The sequence below is a fragment of the Centruroides vittatus genome, unplaced genomic scaffold, assembly GCF_030686945.1.
Source record: "Centruroides vittatus isolate TY-2023 unplaced genomic scaffold, ASM3068694v2 scaffold_386, whole genome shotgun sequence".
In the NCBI taxonomy this organism is placed as follows: domain Eukaryota; kingdom Metazoa; phylum Arthropoda; class Arachnida; order Scorpiones; family Buthidae; genus Centruroides; species Centruroides vittatus.
The window spans coordinates 876,104-900,295 of record NW_027122706.1 but is presented as its reverse complement, the minus strand read 5'-3'; the positions used below and the strand labels follow the sequence as shown (position 1 = coordinate 900,295).

The window sequence follows — 24,192 nt, the reverse complement described above, 5'->3', positions numbered from 1 at the left end:
ATCCTCACTCGACTCCGCTGCAATTCCATCGAAAATATTTCAACTTTTATATATAAAACTTCATTTACTTCATCGTCGTATTTATTAAACAATAAATTAATAAAGGCGTTAATTTTAATTTTATTATTAAAAGTATTCTGATTAATGATCGTCACTTTAATGAGTCGAGTTTCTATTTTTAATGAGATGTTTCGTCGAAAAGTCGAATTTATCACCCGTTCTCTTGCCCAAGTTTACGCGAAATCTTCAAACTATTCTAGGAAAAAATCCAGTTTTTTCGATGTGTTTTATAGGCAAACATCTGTAAAATACTTCAAAAAAAAACAGATTTTTTAGAGTGTTTTCTGAAAAAAAATCTTGCTTTATTCTACGAGAAGCTGGTTTTTTGGAGTGGTTTACGCAAAATCTCCATATTTTTCTACAAAAAATCAATTTCTTTGCGAGCGTTTTGCAGATTAAAAACCAGTAAAAGTATTCCAAATAATGGAGTTTTGGTAGTTTTATCAGCAAAATTTTCATATTTTTCTACTAAAACCCAACTTTTTAGTCTTTTTAGCTATAAAAACAAAATTTTTTGTTGAATAATTTGAAGATTTTTACGGAAAAACTCCAAGGAATCAATTTTTTGAAGCGTTTTGCGGGTTTACGAACATTAAAAACACCCCGAAAAAAATTGCTATTTTTGAAGGTTGTGTGCTACAGGGTATATATATATATTTGGGATATTTTTTCTTATATGTCGGAAGGCAGAGAAAAGTTTCGAGAAAAGTTAGAAACCTTTTTTATATTGATTAGAAATAAATAGATCACGGAAGCGATCTCAACAGACCAACAAGTAAAAGTGTGTGAAAATCAGTGGGAATCAGTTGGGAAAGAAGTAACGAAGTACATTCGAATACCCAAGAGCCAAACCAACAAACTTTGGACCATGTAAAAACGAATAGCGGTCCGTATCCGAAGGGACTCATTGATTTTCTATCAATCAGATAATTGGGAAAAGCACCAAACAGTTCTTCACTTGGCTAAAAGATCGAACGTTAACGATCCGCCCTACCTTAACCCGAAATTCGCATTACGTAAACGAAGCCCTTTTCTATTCTAAAAAGTGGCCAAAAATCATATTTTCGGGTAGAAAAACAATAAAATAAAATGTTAAGAGCGCTCCCGACGATTTTAAACCGATTTTTTCACACGGAAAAAAAAAAGAATCTTCGAAGCTGGCAATCAATTTCTCGCCGCGCCATCTGGTGATAATTTCCGGAAACCGGGAGAAAATGAAGCGAATTTTCGGGCGCGAAATGAAGCTACCGGCGAGAAAAATAAAAGAGGAGGATTTTTACGTATTAAAATGATGAAAATAAATATATTTTGGAATTGTTGTTTTCTTATTGAATTAAGTGAATAAAAATTTGAAGGAGTTTATTAAGGGTAGCATTTTTCAAATTTTATCAGATTTCGGTGCTCGGGGAGAGAGTGACCGGAAACGATGTTGAAATATTCAGCAAGGAGAAGAGTCTATCACCTCCCGCAAGTAGACAAAGTGAATAGGGTGAAATCCGTCCATCCATCTTTGCGAGCTTGTTGGAGCCAAAGAAAATCGCATGTCAGATGTTTCATAATTCCGTGTGAAGGAAGGAAGATGAGAAATAAGAAGCATAAGTTTGTAGGTTTTTGACGATTTTGTTATAGGTCAATCAATCTCTGTTGGTTTGGCACCAGAACCATTGGTTTCTCGTCTTGTCGTATAGACAAATGTAGGAGTTACATTTCTTTCACTGCACATGACAAATTTGCCGTATTGAGTAACGAACATCCATCAATGTCCGCATTATTCGGTAAAATATTTAAGTCGACGTTCTACCTATCCAATGTTTTTTAATGTAAAGTTTTCGGGGGTGTTGCTCCGATAAAAGGGATGGAGAGGAAAATCTTGCATGCGCCGGTTACAGCGAGTAAATTGTGCCATTAAAATTTACACAATTTTAATAACGTCGTTACATTAGAGTAGATCTTACTCCTCACTTTGTGTCGATGGATAAATGTTCACCTCGTGGACCTATTTAAAATCTCTAGAGATAGTTAATGTCAACTGTGAGCCGGCTTTTGCCTTCTCTCCTCTTTGCTGGCCTTATTAACATCGATCACATAATTTCTTGTTAGCATCACTCCGCCTTAAGTATACGTCGACCTTTAATAATATATATACTTCTATAAACGAGGTTGGTACTTCGTCTCTGTGTATATTTAGAAGACCGCCGAGCAGTCGTAAGCAACGGGGGTCAATGATACATGGCTATCTACTTCTGTCACCTAATAGCCGAATGGGGAAAAATGGCGTCGGATATATTCGATTTAAACTTTATTTCGCCAGTAAAATTCGTTAATTAAATGTCCCTGATACTTTACAATGACCGAAGATAATTTGATTTGCCACCCAGAGGTACGTATGCTATAAAATTTGTCAAAATATATCGAGAAATTTTTTCCCTCTTTCTTTTTCCCCCTTAAAAGCACTTTTGTAAACAGAATTAAAGAGTCGTTTTACTTACTTTTATGCAATTAACAGACTTCGTTTTACGTTCGATAAAACTCAATTATTTCAATATTTAATTCCCGAGGAAATAAACTTTAATTTAAGATAGTTGTGGACTAATTCGGGTTGTAAATTGTTGGAAATTAATACGGTCGAGTCGATACGTAAACAAGATTTGCTGATTGTAGTTTAATCAGGCATAACAAGGTAATAACGATGGCAATTATTATATAGTCTAATGCCAAATTAGATATCTAATTAAAACCGGCTACTACAGCTTATAAAGTGCAACTGATCATTGCCTACGCCCCACGTCTTATAAAACGCCTTTCTTCGTCCGCCCCCTTCCGAATAAACGCTGCATGCCGTCATTTTTCTACTATAAATGCCCTTATAGTATTATAAAGTGTCAAATTACCTGCTAAATATTTATAACCAAGGATAAAACTGTTCGAGTGCACTTGAATTTTGACTATACTCGCCCCTAATATAGAATTTTTAACGGTTTAAATGAGTTTATAGAAAGTAGAATAGATAATAATTGAGTAAATTTAACATTTACCTTCATATTTTTACATCATTTTCGTCTAGAATTATACGCCTTATCCCGACGAGTAGAGAAAAACTTCGGATAAATTATTATCTAACGAATATTTTGATATTTTTAAAACATTTTTTTCGATATTTAAAAAACTATTTAACGTACTTGAATAGTTTTTAATCATTTTAAATTGCTTAATAACTTATTATAAGGTAAATCATTTAACTCAATCAAATATTATATTGAGAATCTATGCTAGTTGCAGGGTTGTCCGATTAGATTAGGAGTTCTCTATTGACTGTTCATCTCCCGCCTCCATAAACAGTTTGTCCTCTCGGCACCCGACTGAGGTCATCGGGCACAAAATAGACCTAATAGAACTAACATCTTTATCCGTCCCCGGATCGAGGGACTTAAAAGGTAATTGGATCTGGCTCCGCTCCTGAAGATCAGGGCAACAGCAAATTCGAACGATTGCACTTTCGCCACTTGGCACACGATGAATTTGCTTTGTTTAATGCATTTATTTTCCTCATCCCGCAAATTTACTGTTAAATATCTCTAGATAGAATCTCTCCCCTGTATTAAAAAATAGAATAAAATTTGTCAGGATGACAATTCGGTTACAAAGAGGCGAACATTAAATGAATTATCGCAATGTACGAGGGGAAAAAACATTCTTAAAAGAATTACAAAGGGGAAAAAATGTTGGTAAAATAATAAGAAAATGAAAAAAACCCAATCGGATAACGAAATATATTTGACGGATTTTCTAGCAAATTGTTTTGACACAAATATATCCTCCTCTTTTATATTGACTGATGCGAAAGCTTCCTATTTGGAGATAAACGCCTTAACATAGCAGCAAAGAGAAGAACATTTCGGTTAGGATTTTTGATGATATTTTCTGGATAAATTATACATAGTTACCGGATAATCGAATCTGTTATCCGATTTTCGCTTTTATTGACCATACTCATTCATTTGTACAGTTAAAGTGGAGGACGAGAGCGTGGGAGAATAGTGGAAACGATAAAAAATGCGCCCAATTCGCTATAAAATCCATTTCTGCCAAGGAAAATAGAGAGGAAATCGTTTGTAGAAGGAAAAATAATATATTTATCTTAAAAAAATGATCGGAAATCAGCTAGATTGTGGAATTATTTGGCAAGAAGAGAGTGGATTGGTCGGAGAAATCATAATATTTTCATAAAGTGCGAAGGGCCGTTGCGGAATGTGACAAATTCGGTCTCAATTACAAGTTAAATCGGTCCGGATCCCCGCTTTTTTCGTCGTAGAACGTCTCCATTCATTGGTTAATACAGACAATATAAAAAGATCTAACCGGTTTCGGCATTCATCTGGTGTTTTAAAAGGCCTTCTCCGTTGCATAATTGGTGAACAAGGGCTCGGACTGAAGTCGTACGGGGATGGAAGGTTGAAGGGGAGAAGAAGATGGAGTTGATTTCGGAGCTGCAGACTATGTAGCGAGTAAATTTAGTTGGTAGGGAGGGGAGGAAGAAGCAGAGAGCGGGTGAGCAGCGAGAGCGTTGAAACTGGGAGCTAAATTATTTATGAGCTTTCTCTAAACGAGATTAAAACACAGAACAAATTACTGTCAGACTCTCGCTTTGAAAATTGGATCCACTAGAAAGGTAAATTGCTTAGCAAGCAGGCAAGAGCGAGGGAGGGAGAGGACTAGGCGATACTAGCTAAGTTATTATTTCTCCGCCAATTCCCAAGTGTCTGCCGACGGGAAGCTGAACTTGCCGCGCATTCGGCATGCCCGGGACAACCCAATTACACACGTGTCAAACGTGTGGAGGATGAGGGAGGGATAGGAGATAGAGGTGTCGTCAAATAGTGGCGTGACATGCAGAGGAAATTAGCTGGACTCACGTTCCAACTAACACATTATCCGCCGTAACTTCCCGGCTTCGTTCCATCCTTGTCCGAGAATTTTTTCCTTCTTTCTCTTCATTTCCCATTCCAAATTGGCCTTCTACACAATAATCGTCGCATCCGCCTCCACGCCTTTTTTTCCCCTTACACCAATCTCCGAATTTTCCGATTTTCCAAATGCCCAGAAATACTTTCGTTCTCACGCATCGACCCTCTTCTGTATCAATCTATCGGATGCATTTCTCTCTCGACATCTTCCACAGAAACGTCTCGTTACTTAATACTATAGTCCTCGTCTCGTGTTTACTTTCCTTATAATTGATCCCGATGAAAGGTAAATAACCTAAATGCCATATTTGATACGGTTTTCACGGAGTAATCCGCTTACTTTTCAAATGTTTCCCTATCGTGTTACAGATTGCAAGAAGAGATAACTTATGCGAATTCTTTATCCATAAACAGCCATTATCTGTTTTAAAGGAGCGTTTCGACAAACGTTTTCCTTACCGAAACCCCACTATAAACTGCCTAATCCTCGTTTATATCAGTAAAACTTATAAACTCGGTGGTGGAAATATCTAAAATTAGAAGATTATTGTTAGTGTTAAACAATCTCCTCCCTCTTATCGCCACGGATTGCTATCAGTCCGACGAAATGTTTGTTATAAATTTATAATTCTTATGTTAATTTCGGTTGGAGTTATGCTAATTACTTGGAGGAATATTGATGCGTTGACCTCGGTATCTATTGTTGGACCTTTACAATTCGCTTTCCCAATAGAATTAACGCGATTATTCGGGTGTCAGAATCACTTTATAGAGCGTTACCACATTCGATAACTTATACAAGATTTACTGTATCTTTCAATACTTATAAAGTTTGATTAAAAAGTAATTAATTCAGTAAACTGGATGATGACGACCACAGAATTCCGAAGATTAATGAAGATTTTAATGACGTAGATATGTTTAAGATGATAATTTATGGCTTTAGACAAGCCGAGAAACGGTTATAAAGTTTTCTTTTAGCGTAGAGTTAGTAAACAATTGTGATGTAGCGACATGTTTTCTTCCATATTTATCGTAATGCCATCAAAGTTACAAGTCGACAAAAAACAGGCAAGAGGGAGGAAGACGAAAAAAAATGCCACAAAACAGATGCAGTAATTGGTCTGTCACGAGATCGCAGTCATTCAAATTTAGAAATGCGTTACGTGTCTAAAAAAGAGAAAGAGGAAAGGGGAGGAAAGAGGAAAAAAAAATGTATTTCTTAATATTCTGAGCAGTTTTATATTCCAATCAGTTTTGCAGTCAATTTTTGTCATCTCCAATGTCATTAGTAACTTCATACTGATTAGCATGGGTGATGTATTGTCGAGAGCGAGCAATTGCTGAATTTTAATGTGACGAGGGAGCCAAATAATACAAGTGGACAACTCGTTCCATATGTTTGTTATTAAAAGACAAATGATATCTTTCCCACGTGTTAACTTGGATTTTTCTTCTCCGAGTGGAAAAATATTATATATATTTCCGTTTTATAACTGATTAAAGAATATATTTCTATTAAAAAAACTGGAAATTAGAGCCGTAATTTATCGTTTATAAAGGGGGGTTGACGCTTTCTTTTAGCTGCGTTATTGTACCAGTTGGGGGGATGAAGTTTTTCTTGCGGTTTATAGAATGAAAATGTAAAATTTCTATAACAAGAAAGGATATTATAGCTGGATGATGAATAAAATATAACGAGAATAGAGTTTGAATGAAAAAGGAAATGGAAAAATACTTGAAATATTGATTGATTATTGGGTGGATACAAACTGACGTTTCATCGGGGAAGGGTGGAGTATTGTCATCTCCACATCGATTCTTATCGGTGGATTTACAGTTTAAAATTTTCTCCGTCCGTCTAGAAAGCCTGTCGAATCAAAACATAAACATTACTTTTATAGCTTCGTTTTTTTTTCCAAGTGGAATATCAAAGTTTCTATCTCCTTCTATGGAGAACTTATGCATTATTATAGAACACGGAGACTTCTATCTTCTAAAATTCCACATCGAGGGAGATAATAAAGAGAAGTTAAAGTTTTTATATAGTAATTAACTTACCGAAATTTAATATATCGGTCGGATAAATCAGACTTTCGAAGGAGAATGGATGGTCTTTACTGTTGGATTTATCGATAAGGAGAAAAAAATAAATGAAAGCAGTTTTGTTTAGTGAAGGATAATATAAGTTGGATAATATTCGGATGTTTTTGCCGTTCTGGAAGAAGCGATTTGAATGTTTGGAGTGGAAACGGGGCGTTCCCGTAGGAAGAATAAGAATGCATCCCTCGGAATAACGATGTCAAGGGATAACGAGGCGTATTAAGCCGTAAGTAGCGTCCCTGGATGGTTGAGATCACTCAATGGGGTCTAGATAAAAGTGCATCTCTTAGGCAAACATCCTCCCATCCTCTTCACTTATGTGCATTTTAGCTCCACCTTCGCGGAAATTAGAGAAACTAAACCCGCATCCCAGAAAACTATGACGGATAGATGGCATTGCCGTTCGACCCATGGGAAAATGTAAGGAATGTGGCCCAGATATCCGGCGAGAATCCCGTGTCACGTCCCTTGATCCCATTGGTCATTTTTCCTCGTTTGCTATGTGACGTCACGTCTTCCATCATCTCCGTCGAATTTACATGAGAGATGTATTCGCCAGCAAATGCTAGAGTCGGGCTGTTTACGGCTGCAAAAGTGGGATTTTCTAAGGAAAACGGCTCTGGCCAGGATCTATGTAACAAACCACCCTTAGCCTCTGAATGATGAATGGCTTTGCCACCAAAACATACTTTAATTTTTCTTGTTTCCTCCAAAAGATCCGAACTGATTTAAATTTCCTTCGTACTCGGCGCCATAAACATTCACTTTAAACAAAACAAAAAAAAAAAAAAAATATACCGCCGAATACACTATTTTCACGTGCATTTTCTTTCTTTAAATCGTCTCTATTGTAAGAAAGAAGACCAAATGAAACGATAACAACATTGTTTATTAATTACAGAAGACGTAATAAAGTACAAATGATCCGATCACGAATGAAAATTACATCTGGGTATAGGCTCCATTCTTAAAATATTCATGAGAAGGTTAAAGAAAAGAAGGAAAAAAAAAAAAAAAACCTAACAAACTAGAAAAACTTCAAATCTATTATTAGAGAAACCAGTTGGAACACTGTGCACGAATGAAGAAATAAACTTAGAGCGAATTCAGGTTGGCATACTAACGTAATTTGCATGTCATTGGGTGCAGCGGAAAAACGGTGCATCTGCATTTACTCAAAATTCGCTGGGGCAGACTCGGGTAATCCAGTTCTTGTTCATTAGATAAGCTGTTCTGTAACAAGCATCCCGTTCTTGTCGGAAAGGGGGACGAAAAAAAAACTTTAAAAGAAAAGTTCGTTTGAAGAATATCCACAGCATGCTTCCTATTTTATGATCCATTTATTCTTCTGTTTTATCTAAAATCTAGGTGTATTTTTTTTTTTATTTAGTTTGTTCGTAGGCTGAATTTTCCGATAAAAACCAGAAGTTAGAGCTGGTGTTGTGGCATGAATCTATAATAGTTTAAAAAAACATTCTAGTAATATTCGTTATTTACATAGATAGAAAGAGAAGTAAGTGTTATTTTCGTGTTTACAATGTGATGTGGTTAGATATAATTAATACAAGTACAATGGACGGAATTTTGGCAATTTGCTATTACAATTAACAAGATTTACATATATAAACTCTCTTGTAAAAGTTACAAGTCATTCTGAAAATGGTATTTATATATACAATTGCATTTTCTTACATGCCACACTGAATCACATACATTAATTTTATAAAACAAGCACATTTATTTATTTATTTTTTTATGTACTAAATTCATATTCCAGATTTGCAATATTGCACACATTTATTCTGATTAAAGGTAACAATAAAGTTTTTATTTTTTCTATTCAAATATTCGTTGGGATTAAGTCACTTTCATCCTTTTAAAACGTTCCACGATTAGGGCATTGTATGATTTAATGGTTCTAATTTTACAGTAGTTTAAGTACTTATTAAATGCATCTTGGTCCCATATTTATGTAACAATTGACCATCTGTAGTTATGTGATAAATCTAAATTGGGGCTTAATAAATCACCCCGGGAGGCCTCTCTGTGGTTTCCATGAATTTTGTTACTTAATTAACTTATCAGACATATTAGATTCTTGTTTGGAAGGGAAATTCAATATTAAAATTTAAGTACTTTCCATAGAAAACAATAGAAGGGGAACTTATTTAACAATTTCACATTTAAAATTGAAATTAAATTCTACGCTTCAATAAAAAGTAATGACATTATATATCTGCTTTAAAAAAAATACCAATTTCAGGTTTTTTTTCCTTTTTTAAAACTTTAAAAATGTCTTTCACAATTGAAAACATTTAAATTAAAAAAATACTGACACTTTAGAACAATAATTTCACTTAAAATTAAATTAAAAATAATTAGAAGGAACCCATTAATTACAAAACATTGGCACTGAAGACTCTATTCAGATTCATATAACAATTGGAATTTTATAAGAAAAAATGATATTGTATAAATATTTTGATGAATTTTTTCAAAATAATAGATTTAAGATTTCTGGAAGTTAGAAAATGATAAAGCTCTCTTGACATAGTAACTTCAACTGTAAAACAAAAAAAAAACAAAAAAATAAAAATAAATAATTCTAGATGACCCGCAGTAATATCTGGAGTAAAATAACTATCGAAGCAATACACCTGATCTGACTGACACCATCTGTTACAAAGATTTTCCATCCCAAATTTCTGTGAGTGAAACACTGAAAAGAAATTTATATTTTAAAACTTAGTAATTGTTATTGTCTGATGTCCTTATTATATTAATAAGTTTGATATGAAATAATGATAAAGTAATATTTAGAAGATACTGTATAGCTTTAAAATTAAATAATATTTCATTAATTAATAAATTCTTATTAAACAGATTAAAAGCATTTTAAATTATACTAATACATGTTATTAAAAGTTAATGCTTTCCTGCTTTCTTGTGATTAATGCATATTATTAAAATGAACATACATAATAACACAAGAATTTGGACCTTTTTGATTTTTTACTCTTCTCCATGGTCACTGAGGGGATCTTTATTCTGGATCTATCGTGTATTCGGCCAGGCCTACAGCATGGTGGTTGGATGGTGAGGGACGAGCCCGACATAAACATGGAGAACTAAGATACCATTCTTGGTATCTCTCGCATGCTAAGCAAGTATTCTACTATTTGATCTATGAACCTGACTAATTTAGACTTTAAACTGTCAAATTTAACACAATAAAGAAATAAAGTTTGACAAATTATTTGAAGGATATATCCCCAAAGATGAGCTGAAGGGCTCAAAAGTTCTAGGGATATCATTTGTTATGTGTTATTAATAATATTAAGTTCTCCAATAAAGAAAACACAGTTAAATATGCAATAAAATCAATAATCTGAAGTCAAACTATCTTGAATAACTTAAAAACCTTATTTTTCTTTTAATTTTTCCTTTATTAAAAAATTTCAATAATAAATTATATTTTTACAAATTAATAACTTATACTGTTATACCTGATAATAAACAATGTCTGGTGTATCTTCATCTGGTGTCCACATAAATTTTCCTGCTTCACCATCTTCACATTTTAATTCTAAAGTTTCTTTATAACTCTCAAATGTTGGTGATTGATCGGCCATATCAATTGTTTTATGCTTCCACTCACAATAACGACCAACTGTAATTTATTCTATGTTTAAGAATACTTTTTGCAAAAAATTTCATAATTTTTAAATTAAATAATTCTACAATTATTTACTAAATTTTATAACGATAAATTAAATATAAATTAGAATATTTAATTTAAAAATATTTGAATTAGAATTGACAAAATGTTTAAAAGATTGTTTTATAATAGATTAAAACTTGAATCATTGAATCCACCATCAATACTTAATAAAAGTATGCCAGTTCACCTGAGGATGGCCTATTACATTAGGCTGAAAACATTTGTGTTTAATTAAATAAAGTATTCTCAGCGATAGAAGGTGTTAAATGTTTTATTAAGTGTTTTTAAAAAAGCTGAGTTTGATATTTAATTCCACATCAATTTAATAATTTCTATTAATACATTTTGCTGTTGTTTTGCCATTTCAAAGAAATCAAGTAATGTTAAATTATCTAAATTTGGAGAAAATAAAAGTGTATATTTCTTCAATAAATGTTCATATACTGAACTTTCATGTGTATTACTTGCAGCGGTATATAATCCTCAAAAAATTCCTAAAATAAAAATAAAACCCTCACATAATCAACCCCACTGTATACCCTGTACATATGGAAGCAGTCATTGCTCTGTAATTACAAATTCACAATGGAAATTTAGAATCCGTAACCCACACTTCCTTTCAAAAAGAATATTGAAAATCATATTATTATTTTTTAAATAATAAAATATAAATTAAAAATTATATTACCTCCAATGGGAATAATATTTCCTTTTGCATCGGTAGTAGTACCAGCATATATCTTATGTTTCTGTAAATATACAGTTAAATATAAATTTCCAAATAAAAACAATTTTCAATTTGTAAAGTTTGTGATATTTACATCTGAACCAAGTGTTTCCAGGAACTGGCTTCCACCACCCTCATTATTATTAGTGATGTAGAGTGGATGATAACTAGCAGATTTTGTTGGATCATTTCCTCCTTCTACAATAAAGGTATAATTTTGTCCTCTCACTACAACTAATTCTGGTATTAATATTCCATTTATCCACCAAGTGATACCCCAAGGTTGATGTCCTGGAATATATAATTCTATTAAGATAAATTAAACCAATATTACTGTATATTTCATTACTATTACCTGTAATAGCTTTATAACCACGTTCTCCTCCTGCTGGACCAATCTGTGCTGTGAAAGTAGTAGTATCAGATATTCTTGGTATTGACCAACTTTTTGGTTTTGGTTTTTCCTCATTTACAACATTAGTAAGTACGCCACAGTTAGACATTGGAGGATTACGACCAAAATTAATTCTTATCGTTTCTGTAAAATGAATAAAAATTCACAATTTAGACATTTTTTTCAGTTATTTTATATGAAAACTAAGAGAATAATACAGTCAAATTGTGTGGGGCAACTCCAATTCTTAGATATAAAGCTAGATTGATCATGCAACGCGCCAAAATAAACTCCAAAATAAAAAATAGATGTAAAACTGAATTACAAAAATATTCGAGTTACAGAATCAGCAATAATTGCCAGATAAAATGAAAGAAATGATGAATGAGATGAGAAGATAATGAAATTGTATTATAGTGATAACAAAAATAAAATGTATGGAAGTTGAAGACAATTATTTACTTATTTTTTGGAGAATAACAAACATAAATGACTAAAATGTGAAAAATAAGCATTAATTAAAAGAAGATGAAAAATGAAATTTGTTTTCACTGGGGGTTCCTTTTTTGTTTCATGCATTCCGTTTATTCTCTCCGAATTGTTTATATTTAATTATTTCTTAAATTTAATAATAATTTTATTTTTATAAACCCCATTAGTATATCACAGCCATTTTTTTAGATATTAAACTAACTGAATGTGAAGATTTAACTTTATGTAAGTAATTATTAAAAATAATTCCCATTACTTTTCAAAAAACCATTTTGTTTGCGAAATAAACAATAAGACTACAAGATTTTTTCTACGTTAACTTTTTGTTGTTAATTTAATTAATCATAAATGAATTTAATCTAGAAGTAAATAGAGCTGCCATCTCTCAGAAGTTTTAATAATTAATTTAGAATTTTAACTTAAGAAGTTAAAAAAATATAGAGAAAACACTGACTTGGAATAGATTGAAATCTGCAATTTCTGTAACATTATTAATTACATTAATTAATTAGGAGTCCTGAAAAATTTGATAATTTTTGTTTGAATTATAATTCCAAGTTTCATTTTATCTGTTTAAACATTTCCAGCAAAAGAATTCTATGATATATAATAAATAATGAAGAAAAGTATTATGTTTAGTACTTTAACCTATTGAATCTTAAGCATTAATTTGAGAATATTAAATTTACTAATAAACATTATCATTTTTATAGCTAGATCTTTGATTACTGTTGCCCGATATTATAAATAATAAACAACTAAAAATAGTTAATATTTGATAGTTGTTAAACATCACAATATTTGATGTTATTTGGTTTAGAACAATAGGATTTAGTTTACCATAACTTATGCTTTATGAAGTGGAAATTATATGTAAAACTATGTGCACTTCTCTGATTTTTTTGAGGCCACAAAGTGAAAATATATCTTCTAATCACAGAGATTAATAGATATAATTCATATATATTTCCTAATCTTGGGGAATAGGAGTTATCTAAATTAGGTGGAGAGCTGAAAGGAATTAGGAGATATAACAAACTATCTTCTAATCTTAGTGATTAAAAGATCGTTTCTGTTTTTGGACTTAGAAAGAAGATTATATATGTTAAGACCATTGTTAACATAAGTAAAAGAAAGTCTCCTAATGATAGAATTTGTAATATTTCAAAAATATTTAAAGTTAGGCTATAGTATTGAGTTTAAAATATGGCGTCTTATTAATTTGAATATTTAAAGATGAAAAATAATTCAGTGCTCTTGACAATAAGGCACTTTTCTGTAATGTTAGGAATGAATGAAAGTTGGAATAAAAATTAAGAATATATCACCTGGAAACAATCCTCAACTTTGTACTACATTGTAATAACCTACATAAAGATAATTATTAAGCTGCATATTTAACAATACATGAAAATTTAAAAACTTCATGGATGAAACAAATTATTTATTCATCTTGAAATACTTGGAGACTTATTTTTAGTGAAAATGTCCTAATAAAAATGAAAAGACTATGCAATCAACCCACCCTCCAATTAAGAAGCATCAAAGATTATTTATTATATTAATAATAGTTTAATTATCTTTTACATATGTTTGAATTTTCAAAAAGCTGTTTGTTTCATTTGAATTTTGTTCTATTCAATACATTTGCTTCTCTATATAACAGACAACTTTGCCTAAAGTACTAATAAATTTTCTAATGTTCTTTTGTTAATTTCTTGTTAATATAATTTTGATATCAATTAAAAGTGAGATTTATAGTTTATTGTCTTATTTACTTTAAAAATAATTTCTACACATTGATAATCCTTTCGAATTCTTGAGATCATGCAAGTATTCAAAAACTGCATGACAAAAATGCCTGATTAATCTCTAAACATGAATACAGTATGAGTAAGGTTTGCTGTTTTTTAAATAATAGCACGAGAAACATTTTTGCAAATATTAAAACATATCAGCAAAGGATTCAGAACTTTTCTTTAAAATATTGTTAGGACTATTAATTAAACAAAAGTTATGCTAACTCAGAGACAAATGGTTTGTTATGTTGTCTTGGGAGGATTCCTTTATTCATCCAATTCTTCTAAATAGATTTTGATAATAGACTACAATATCATTATAATTTAACAATCCAATTAGAAACTGTTAGAATACAATACTATTTTAGAATAACATTGCAATGTCATATTACACTATAAATACTGATACTGATAATGATACTCATATCAAGTAAAGAAACAATAGTAGAGAATTAGATTTATATTTTAAAAGAATATAAATCATTCTCATAACAGTATATAGCAAAGTTTAGATCTTACAAGCAATAAAAATTTCTGCATATAATAAAGTATCTTAGAAAAAACAATCTAATGAAAATGTTACAAGAAAAAAAGAAAATACAGAATTTAAAGGAATGAAAATATGGTAGATTGCCACTGAAAAATAAGTATTGCCTAATTTAAAATTCAGACAACTTATAATTATGATAAGTATGATCATTAAATATTATCATTTATAGGATGTTTAACATTTTAATTAAAAAGTAAAACATTTGTAAATACAGTATGACTTTGAAATGTATAACTAATCTGGAAATAACATATCCTATATGGATATGTTATTTCCAGGAGTGGATTTAAAGGGTGTGCAGGATGTAGTTGCATTATCCTTCTGAGGGTTTTTTCTGAGTAAATCCAAATACCTCAAAAAATAAAAAAAATTGTAAGGCACATTGTTTCCTTTCTGCATTTCTCTAAAGATTTCTAGATCTGCTATTGTCTATCTCTCTAATAAAATGTATGAATTAAGAGAAAAATAATAAAAAATTATATCTATCAGTATATAAAAACAATAATATAAAATCTTACTTTAATGAGAACCACTTTTAAAATTAAATTTCCTACAGATCTATTGTTGTTTCTTTGAATTTTTAAACAAAACTTTCAATAAATGAACAGTCAGAGGGTAAAAGGGCATAAATAAAAAAAGTCAACTTTTGGGAAACTAAAAAAAAACTTATACTTCATTTTTTTTAGAATGTTATAATGTTATCTTTTGCTTATGTATGTGAAAAAGAAGCAAATTTGTCTAGGATGTTAATATGATAAACATACAAGTATTTAGAGACAACTTATAACTACAATAAACTCCTCAATTAAAAGTGACATGTCATTTTACCCTGAGACTGTCTAAATTTCAATGTTAAATTATAGTTCCTCTAGCAATTTGCAAAAATATTCTAGGTTTTCATTATTTCAAAGATTCAAAATACTGAATTTTCCTATTGTTATAAAGCTGTACACTAAAAACTATAACAGTATTTTATTTTTGTGGTTATCTTAAGATTTTTAAAAGCATATTGATTTCAGTAAATTAGATCTTCAAATTATCGTACAAATTTCAATTATATTTAATTATAATAATAGATTATATTTAAAAATAAAAAAATAATTTACGTTTAGTATAATATACAGGATGATAAGCAGCTTCTAATAAACTATTTAAGGGTCCAATTGCTGCTATAACAGTTACTGGATCAGAAGGTGGAACTGATTGATCTTGGGCATCACCTATTATAGTTAGAAAAATCAATATCATCAATTCATTGAAGTATTTTAGAAATAACATTTATTGTTTTATTTTGCTTTTATTTATAAAGTTTTAATTTAAAATTATGTAAAAAAATATTTTTTAAATCTGTACTTGTTTATAAATTATTTTATTTTTATAATTATTAATTCTATAACATTATTAATTCTCAGCTTTTTAATAGTGATACCTTGTACTTTGAATGATTATAATTTCAAACATTCCAGAGTTTGAATGCTGTATTTGATCCAGAATTTAGGCAATGCTTCTATATTCAAATTGTATGCACAGTGAAAAACTGCATTTGCTGTGTAAATGTGTTTTCAGTGCTTTTTATACTTTATTTTTAGTGTGTTTGGTTATATATGCAATCCTGACTTATTAACTCAGGCATCCAAGAAGTGTGTGGAAGCAATGAAGCCTAAGAGTAATATGAATGATTAAGATGAAAAAAAAAACTTATTGCAAAGCGTGAAAATGTACTTGTGTGGCAGATCTGGTGGCTATGTTTAAATGTTGAACTCTGTGTGGGACCAGTAAATGCAATTTTAATCTTATTATACAGTATTTATGTATTTTATTTATTATTTAGGACATTTAAATGTGTTATTTTTATCTTAAATTATGTATTTGCTGTTTAAGCTCATCGCAATGGGGATTGTTTAGGATCTGGAAATGGATTAATCTAGTTTCCATTATTTCTAATGGGGAAAATTGTTTTGGACTTCAAACTATTCAGAGTTTGAACAGCCTCCTGGAATGAATTAAATTCAAAGTATGAGGCACCATTTTATTTAAAGTTATTTTTAACAAATTCTGAACAAAACAAATTCGCGCAACTTATTATTTAAATAAAATCAAAATATTGTGTATTGTTATTTTTATTTAAATTTTTCCTACCTGTTTGGAGAGGTCGCTTATAAGTGGCACTGAGAATACCATTTGTATATTGTGAATATATCAATTTACTATCATCTGTACCTCCAAGTTTAGTATCTGGACAGACACCACTTTTTCCTGAACACTGTAAAAAGTAATTTGAATTATTAACAAAGTATTCTGGTTACTCAAATACAATTTTTATTTTATAGAAAAAGAAAGGATCCATTTTACATAACATTAGATGTAGTAATATTTTTTTTAACTTTAATATTTTGATATAAACTTAATCTTTAAATTATGATATTGCAATCATATAAGTATGGGTTGTTTTATTGAATGTGGCAGTTCTATCAAAATGTCATATTTCCTTGATTCTAAGATGTATATTTTTTCACATTTTAATGTGTCTGAAATTTGCAACTTAATTTCAATATCAAAAGAAATTTGAAAGTTTGATGACTGTGGAAGATTAAATAACAATATCATTATTATTACCTACACAAGAATGAACTTTATTGTATCTAGTTATTTATCCTGTTGTGATATTACTTCAATTGTGATATTACATGCTTTAGTAATATTATACATGTTAGAATGCAAATTTTAATTGAAACCATCTTTTAAACTATCTTCAAAGAGAATATATTTTGTTATAATGGATATTACAGTATACATGTAGAATATCATGGGACATAAGCTTAGTTCACACTGAGCCTGATTTATTGGTGAAAGCAAAAAACAGAGCAAATAACACATTAGACATGATGTTGTTTCCAGTGAATTTTACCATCTCATGAATCACTTCAAAGTTTGGAACTGTTAGGCTTTTTTGCTAGAGAAAAAATTTTGCCACCAATCATATTCCCACTAGTTGTCACATGGTTCTTGTTGTTTTCAAGATGGCTACAGAAACTTTCTCAGGCAATAGAGTAGATGTTGTAATTCACTGTTTTTAATATTCCTCTCACCCAGCATCGTTTTCTTTTTGATGTCTTTTTTCTCAATAAATAAACAAACATGGTTAACAACAGAATATCGGAGGCAGTCATTTTGTTTTTGAGATGCTGTTTTCTCTTGCTTGCAAATGAGTGGCTGCTTAAAATTTGCAATAACTTTTTGCTTTTGGTTGTGTGGATCAACTTTGCTATGTGAATAAAAAGTGCTTTTTACTTTTCTCATTTGCTTTCGCTATTCACTCAGTGTGAACTAACCTATAAACATAGTGTTCATTGTTTTTAGTTTTTCAATTGAAATAAGTTATAGGTCATTCTATACATTTATAAATTTGTACTATTATAGGTTAAAAAAAAATTTTTTTTGTGCACTTTAATTTTAAATGTCTTAACAATGTCAAAGATAGGTCTTAATAATTGATAAATTTTAAAATGGAAGAAATATAGTATAATTTCTACCTATCAAAATATAACATAACAATATAACAGAAGTAATGCTATATTTATGATAATAATTAGCCATTATTATTTAATAAATTATATTTCAAAACTATTGGAGTTAAAATTTATAATGAAGTAGTATAAAGTTGGAAATTTGGTTCTCATGTAATAACTAAATTTTAATATAGTAGCTACTCTAATTTTTTAAAATATCTTTTTATTAAAAGAGCTAATAAGATAATTTTTTAATATAGCTGCTATTACATTGAATATATTTTAATAATTGATAACAAAGATTTATTCTATATTAGACATAATATAATCACTTACACTATAGAAAACAATGAAAATATTTATAATGAGGAGCTATCAACATAATGGTGAAAATCTATGTGAAAATCAATCAATGCAAAGGATTTTAAAAAAATCATTTTATCATAACATAGTTTATTAAATTTTACAATCTAAGTATATTGAATAACACAATACAGTAGACTAAAAAGGAACTGAACAGGTACAAAATAAATACAAAATTATACACAATATACTGTTTTATTTAATTTTAATTCTTTCCAAATGAAGATTAAATTCACAACCCATGAGCATGTCTTTGGTTGAAACAAATTTAAAACATGTAAACATCAGATGATCTTTACCTTATTTTCTCTCATAAATTGAGAGAAAAATAGAAAAATTTGCATTAGATATTGTATATATTTGAAAGTAAATTGCATAACATTATTACTAAAACTTCTGAGAATAACTATGACAGGGGACGAAGAGGATATATAATTAATTTTTTCTGCTTGTTTTCCAGTTGTTTATTAAAAACAAATGGAAAACAAACAGAATAAAATTAATTATATATAAATCCTTAAAGGATATTAGCATTGAAAAATTTAAGAGGTTTTTTTTTTTGAAGTTTGAAGAAGTGAATGGATTATATGTAGTTGATTGCAGTGAGTTTCATTCAATAAAAACCTATTTTTAAAATTATAATTTTTTCTTTGATCAATGAACAACTAAAAGCATATTTTAATTACTATGAAAATAATTATAGAATAACAGATGACATTCTGTAGTCAATTACCTGTAATAATCATTTTCAAGAAAATCAAGTCATTTCCCCAATTCTCACATTTTCTTGAAAACAATTGCATTCTGATGTGCTTGCAATTTATTATATCTGTTTATTGTAGCTACCATTGAAACACTATATAAAATCTACTTAGTCAAACAACAACAAATTGAACTGATTACAATAATATAGTCCTATGATTTTTGAGAAAAAGGATGAATAGTGTTATAATAACCAAGAAATTTTATGTAAAGTGAAAAATTTTCAAACTGGACAATTAAAACTCCAATTTCTGGATGTAATACCTTGCATATAAATGTTATCATTTCATATATATATTTACTATAATTTTTATCATCAAATAATTTTCTTAGTGGCAATTTCTTCATATCAAACAATCTTCTGTATTTTTATTTGACTATATTATCCTAATTAAAAATCTGAAACAGAATAATTTGGCTAGAGGTAGGTAGTTAAGCCACCATCTCATGATAAATTTTTTAGTTTTAATTTAGAATACTCTGAAAGAAAAGAATTGACCCAAAACAAGATGCAGAGCAACAACTACTGACTGTTCAGTTGCATTGTCATATGCTATCTGGCTGAAGGTTTATTAGCACTTATATATATAATACATAACTCGATAAATTTACTAATCTTCTTTTTATCCATCATATTATAAGTTAATTGTTACTTATATAAAATAAAGCAACATTGAAAATTTTAAAAAATAATTAAATTACTATGAATAACTTTTATTATTGCAAAAGTTTTCAAAACTTTCATTCTAGAAATAACAAATTGAGTTGGATTCCATATTAGAGAAATTCCTTTAACCAATTACTTTCCTTATTGAAAGTATTTTATAAAAAGATCTTAAATCAATAAATTTTTCAAAATTTTTAATAGTATACCTAAAATATTACACAAGATATGAATGTTTGGTTAATTGAATCTCAATCTTTGTGATTTTGTTTATGAATTATCAAGGACATACATACCCTTGGATGATTTAAAGCATCATAAGTCAAATTATAAATATTTTCCAGACCTAGTTTTAATTATAGTTGATTGTAATGTAGACATATTTATAACTTATATAAAAGTTATAGACGAAGTGAAATATTTTGTGTTCTATGATTGTTATATTCCTTAATATAAAAATATATAAAGCAATAGAGATACATATTATTGACATTTCTTTTTTTCAATAGGTATTGACTGGCCAATATCAATCTAGCCTCAACATTATTGTAAAAAAAAGTCCTTGGCAGAATTGTTCTGAATAATTCTGGCACCTGAGCCAAGCCTAAGAACAGCATCAATGTATTTATATTTCTGTAAACATTACAATGCTTTTTAAGTATCCCTTAAAATTTCGTGCCTGAGGCATTTGCCTACTTCATCTATTGGTTCTTGGTCTTCTGTTAATAATTTGCACTTTATTAATAATATCATCATTATTCTTCAAGATGACCCTCCTCAAAACTAAACTAATTTTTTTATCATTGGCATAGTAATAAATTTAAAGGTAATAAAATAAAATATATGAACTTATCAATATAAATATGAATTCAAAGTAAAGAAATAAAAAGTTTCAATTAACTGAATGATAAAGAAATAAAAAGTAAGAAAAACAAAAATAGAATATTAGAATATTTTTATTTTCAAAATTAAGAAAAATGTAGAGTATTCTAATAGTAAATAGTATGGAAAATAGACAAAAAAGAAAGTTGTGTTTTTTATTTGTAAATAAATATTTAGAAATAATTGTAAAAGAATAGAATGGGGTAATTGTTTTGATTTCATATATTAGAGAATACAAAGAGAAAATGTAATAATACTGCAATACACTACTAAGTTTGACATTGTACTATATATAATGGGTATCAAAAGTCAGCATAGCTGAGTAATTGAATCCTCACTCACACAAAAATTTAACTTAGTTACAACAATGTACACTACTTCAGTTCCTCTATGGCAGAGATGCTTAAACTAACTATTCTTTAAATTTATTTTATATATATTAGATAATTCCATTCTAAATTTCATTCCAGTTTTACCAATAACTGTTTTTTTATTTATTGTCAGTTGGAAGAGAATTAACTGGAACTATTCTGTATATTGTACATAATTATTTAATCTAATTTTTATAATGAGCTTATTAATGGGAGTAAAATAAAAAAAATATTTAGAAACATACCTGTGCTTTTGCAGTTATATAATAATCAACTGCATTAGCTTGTAGTTTACTCTTATCATAATAAACCAGCACAATATCAGATCCAATCATATAAGCAATATCTTCTTTACCACTTAGTCCAAAAGCCATATATTCTTTATCACCTGTAAAATGCAAATCACAAAATTTATAAATTAAAGTAAATATCATGTAATATATTTCATATTTAATGGTAGTGAACTTACCAACTTTTCCAACTAACTGAACATAGAGGTTTTTGTCAAATACATTCCATCTAACATGCATTTTATCAGGAAATATTTCCTCACAATTATCAAAATTCATACTCTAATAAAAAAAAATTAATATCAGAATTTATTTTTAAATATAATTTCTAATATATATTATATAATTAAAAGGGTAATAAGATTTACTATTCAATTATTATTTGAAATTAATAAAAACAAAACTTTCAGCTGCAACTAATAATTTTAATAAGTTACAAAATCCAAAAATAATAATTGAAATTTTTTCACTTAATTAAGATTTATTCTTTACTTTAAATTTATAGCTTTTCTAAAATTACCTAAATAATAAAATGAATAAACATTATCTTTTTCTATTTTTCATTCATTTTTGATTTTTTCTACACTAGTACTAATTGGACATTTTTCCCATGTACCCATTGAGTTTGCGGCCCTCAGTGGGGATGGTGAGTGATGATGGACAGAGCCCAACATATTCAGGATAGATCATTCCTGAAAGATTGTTGAGGCTAATCATCTGAAGTTAATCCTAGGTCCCTATGAGCTACAGGATGATGCCTTAACTGCCTCAACCATCTAGCTATCTGACACCTTACACTAACATTAATGATTACATTGTGTGTTATTTTGGTTTTCTAATTTATATTAGTAAATTTAAAAATCTTACCATTGCTTTTAGAGATTGCATATCAGGTGGAACGTTGATATCTCTAGGAATTCTGACATGACCAAAATTTTCAGAAAACATAATACAATATAATCCAAACCATTCTATATCAAATATTGTTAAATTTCCTGGCAATGTCAGCAAAACATCTTTTCCAGTGTATCCTTTAAGTTTGCTTAAACTATGAAATTGGAAAATATAATTACATTAACAATATAAATATTAATTAAGGATAGAAAATATTTAACTGACAAGTTTAACTTTTAATAGCTTTTCAACAAGAATAGATAATATAAAATTTATTTTTTATTTTTATTTTAAATACATACTATTTAAGAAGTTTGAAACTTTGTTGAACAGAAAATATTTTAAAACAAATTTATAAGACAGTAATAAACTTCATAATAAATGAATTTACATAAAGTTTATTAGTAATTACTTTATTGCTTAAAAAATACTATTTTAAAAGTGACTTCTACACTTTAAAGAGTTTTGTACCATATTTTAACTGATTAAAAAACACAGAGGAATACTTAATTAACCATATATATATAGTGTATAGTGTAAAAAGAAATCAAACACAAATTATTAAAAATTTTGCAATTCTAAAACTGAATTGAAAGGCAGAAATAAATATTCCTGAAATTAATATGCTCTTTGAATGACATCATGTAACTAAATGAATATCAAAATAAAGGTAAATAACAGTTTCAAATTTATGCTATTAGATAAGGTGCTGCATTTTTATATGGATTATTTACATACAGTCTATTAAAACCAGCATCACTAACATAAATGTCTATCATATGATTTTTCTTTTACTATTTGGTTGAAATTTACTATATAAAATTTAGCACCCCAGTCAAAATTTGATCCTTACTTAATATGTATTCTTTGAAAAATAATATAACTATGCTTTAAAGAATTTTAAAATCTATTTGTTTAAAATTGAAAATCATTGTTAACAGTGCCACTTAATAGTAATATTAAACTATTCAAAATATTAATTTAATAAATTCAGTTCAGTAGCTTTTAAATTAAAATAATTATGAAAATATTTATAATTATCTATGTAACTTTAAAAGTTTACCTTCCATTTTCATCAGGAACTTTAGTTCCCATTCCATGAGGTTCATTTCCTTTTCCCACAAGAAAAAATGCATCTATATGAATAATGTAGGAATTTATTTACAGATAAATTATTTAAAGAATATAATAAATTTAAGAAAAATATAAGCATACCTGGTGCTGCACCATCATAATATAAATTTGATATAAATATTGTTTTAATGTTTTTAATAATAACAGGACCAGATTTGACACCATGAGCTAGAGAAGGTAAAGGACCAAGGTTTTTCTCTTCAGGAGGCTGGAAATTTTCTGGTATCTCAACAGAACCAAAATTAACCTGTAAATTTTGTTAGATTTTATAAATTTAATAATCTATTCAATATTCAAAACAATTAAAAATAATTTAGAAAACTTACAGAAAACTTTTCACACCAAACTGAAAGCCATTTAATATCTTTAATTTTCTTTCCTTCAGGTAATGTAATAATAATATCTTTGCCTTTATATTCCCTTAGAACTTCTTCACTAAATGAAGATTATAAAATTTTAAAACAAATGGATAGATTTTTTAATTTAAAAGTTAAAATTAGTTTGATGTTTATG

The 24,192-nt window shown here is 28.9% G+C and overlaps 2 protein-coding genes across 3 annotated transcripts in view; one reads left to right on the top strand and one right to left on the bottom strand.

The window, feature by feature from the left end:
- Nucleotides 1–24,192, top strand: part of LOC136988866 (uncharacterized) — a 539,116-nt gene that overhangs the window by 192,692 nt on the left and 322,232 nt on the right. The gene's annotated exons all lie outside the window — the stretch shown is intronic.
- LOC136988870 (protein Skeletor, isoforms B/C-like) overlaps nucleotides 7,996–24,192 on the bottom strand; it is a 53,662-nt gene continuing 37,465 nt past the window's right edge. The window contains exons 10-23 of one of the 2 annotated variants that reach the window (XM_067286865.1): nucleotides 24,006–24,114; nucleotides 23,761–23,926; nucleotides 23,609–23,681; nucleotides 22,519–22,699; nucleotides 21,831–21,933; nucleotides 21,607–21,749; nucleotides 16,950–17,073; nucleotides 15,917–16,030; nucleotides 11,931–12,113; nucleotides 11,670–11,866; nucleotides 11,537–11,597; nucleotides 10,634–10,797; nucleotides 9,785–9,846; nucleotides 7,996–9,690 (exon numbers count right to left, since the gene is read on the bottom strand). In XM_067286865.1, coding sequence (XP_067142966.1) covers nucleotides 9,687–9,690; nucleotides 9,785–9,846; nucleotides 10,634–10,797; nucleotides 11,537–11,597; nucleotides 11,670–11,866; nucleotides 11,931–12,113; nucleotides 15,917–16,030; nucleotides 16,950–17,073; nucleotides 21,607–21,749; nucleotides 21,831–21,933; nucleotides 22,519–22,699; nucleotides 23,609–23,681; nucleotides 23,761–23,926; nucleotides 24,006–24,114 — 1,684 coding nt within the window. In that variant the 3' untranslated portion in view covers nucleotides 7,996–9,686. Of the gene's footprint in view, nucleotides 9,847–10,633; nucleotides 10,798–11,536; nucleotides 11,598–11,669; nucleotides 11,867–11,930; nucleotides 12,114–15,916; nucleotides 16,031–16,949; nucleotides 17,074–21,606; nucleotides 21,750–21,830; nucleotides 21,934–22,518; nucleotides 22,700–23,608; nucleotides 23,682–23,760; nucleotides 23,927–24,005; nucleotides 24,115–24,192 lie in introns of both variants that reach the window. The other variant, XM_067286864.1, reaches the window with a different exon arrangement.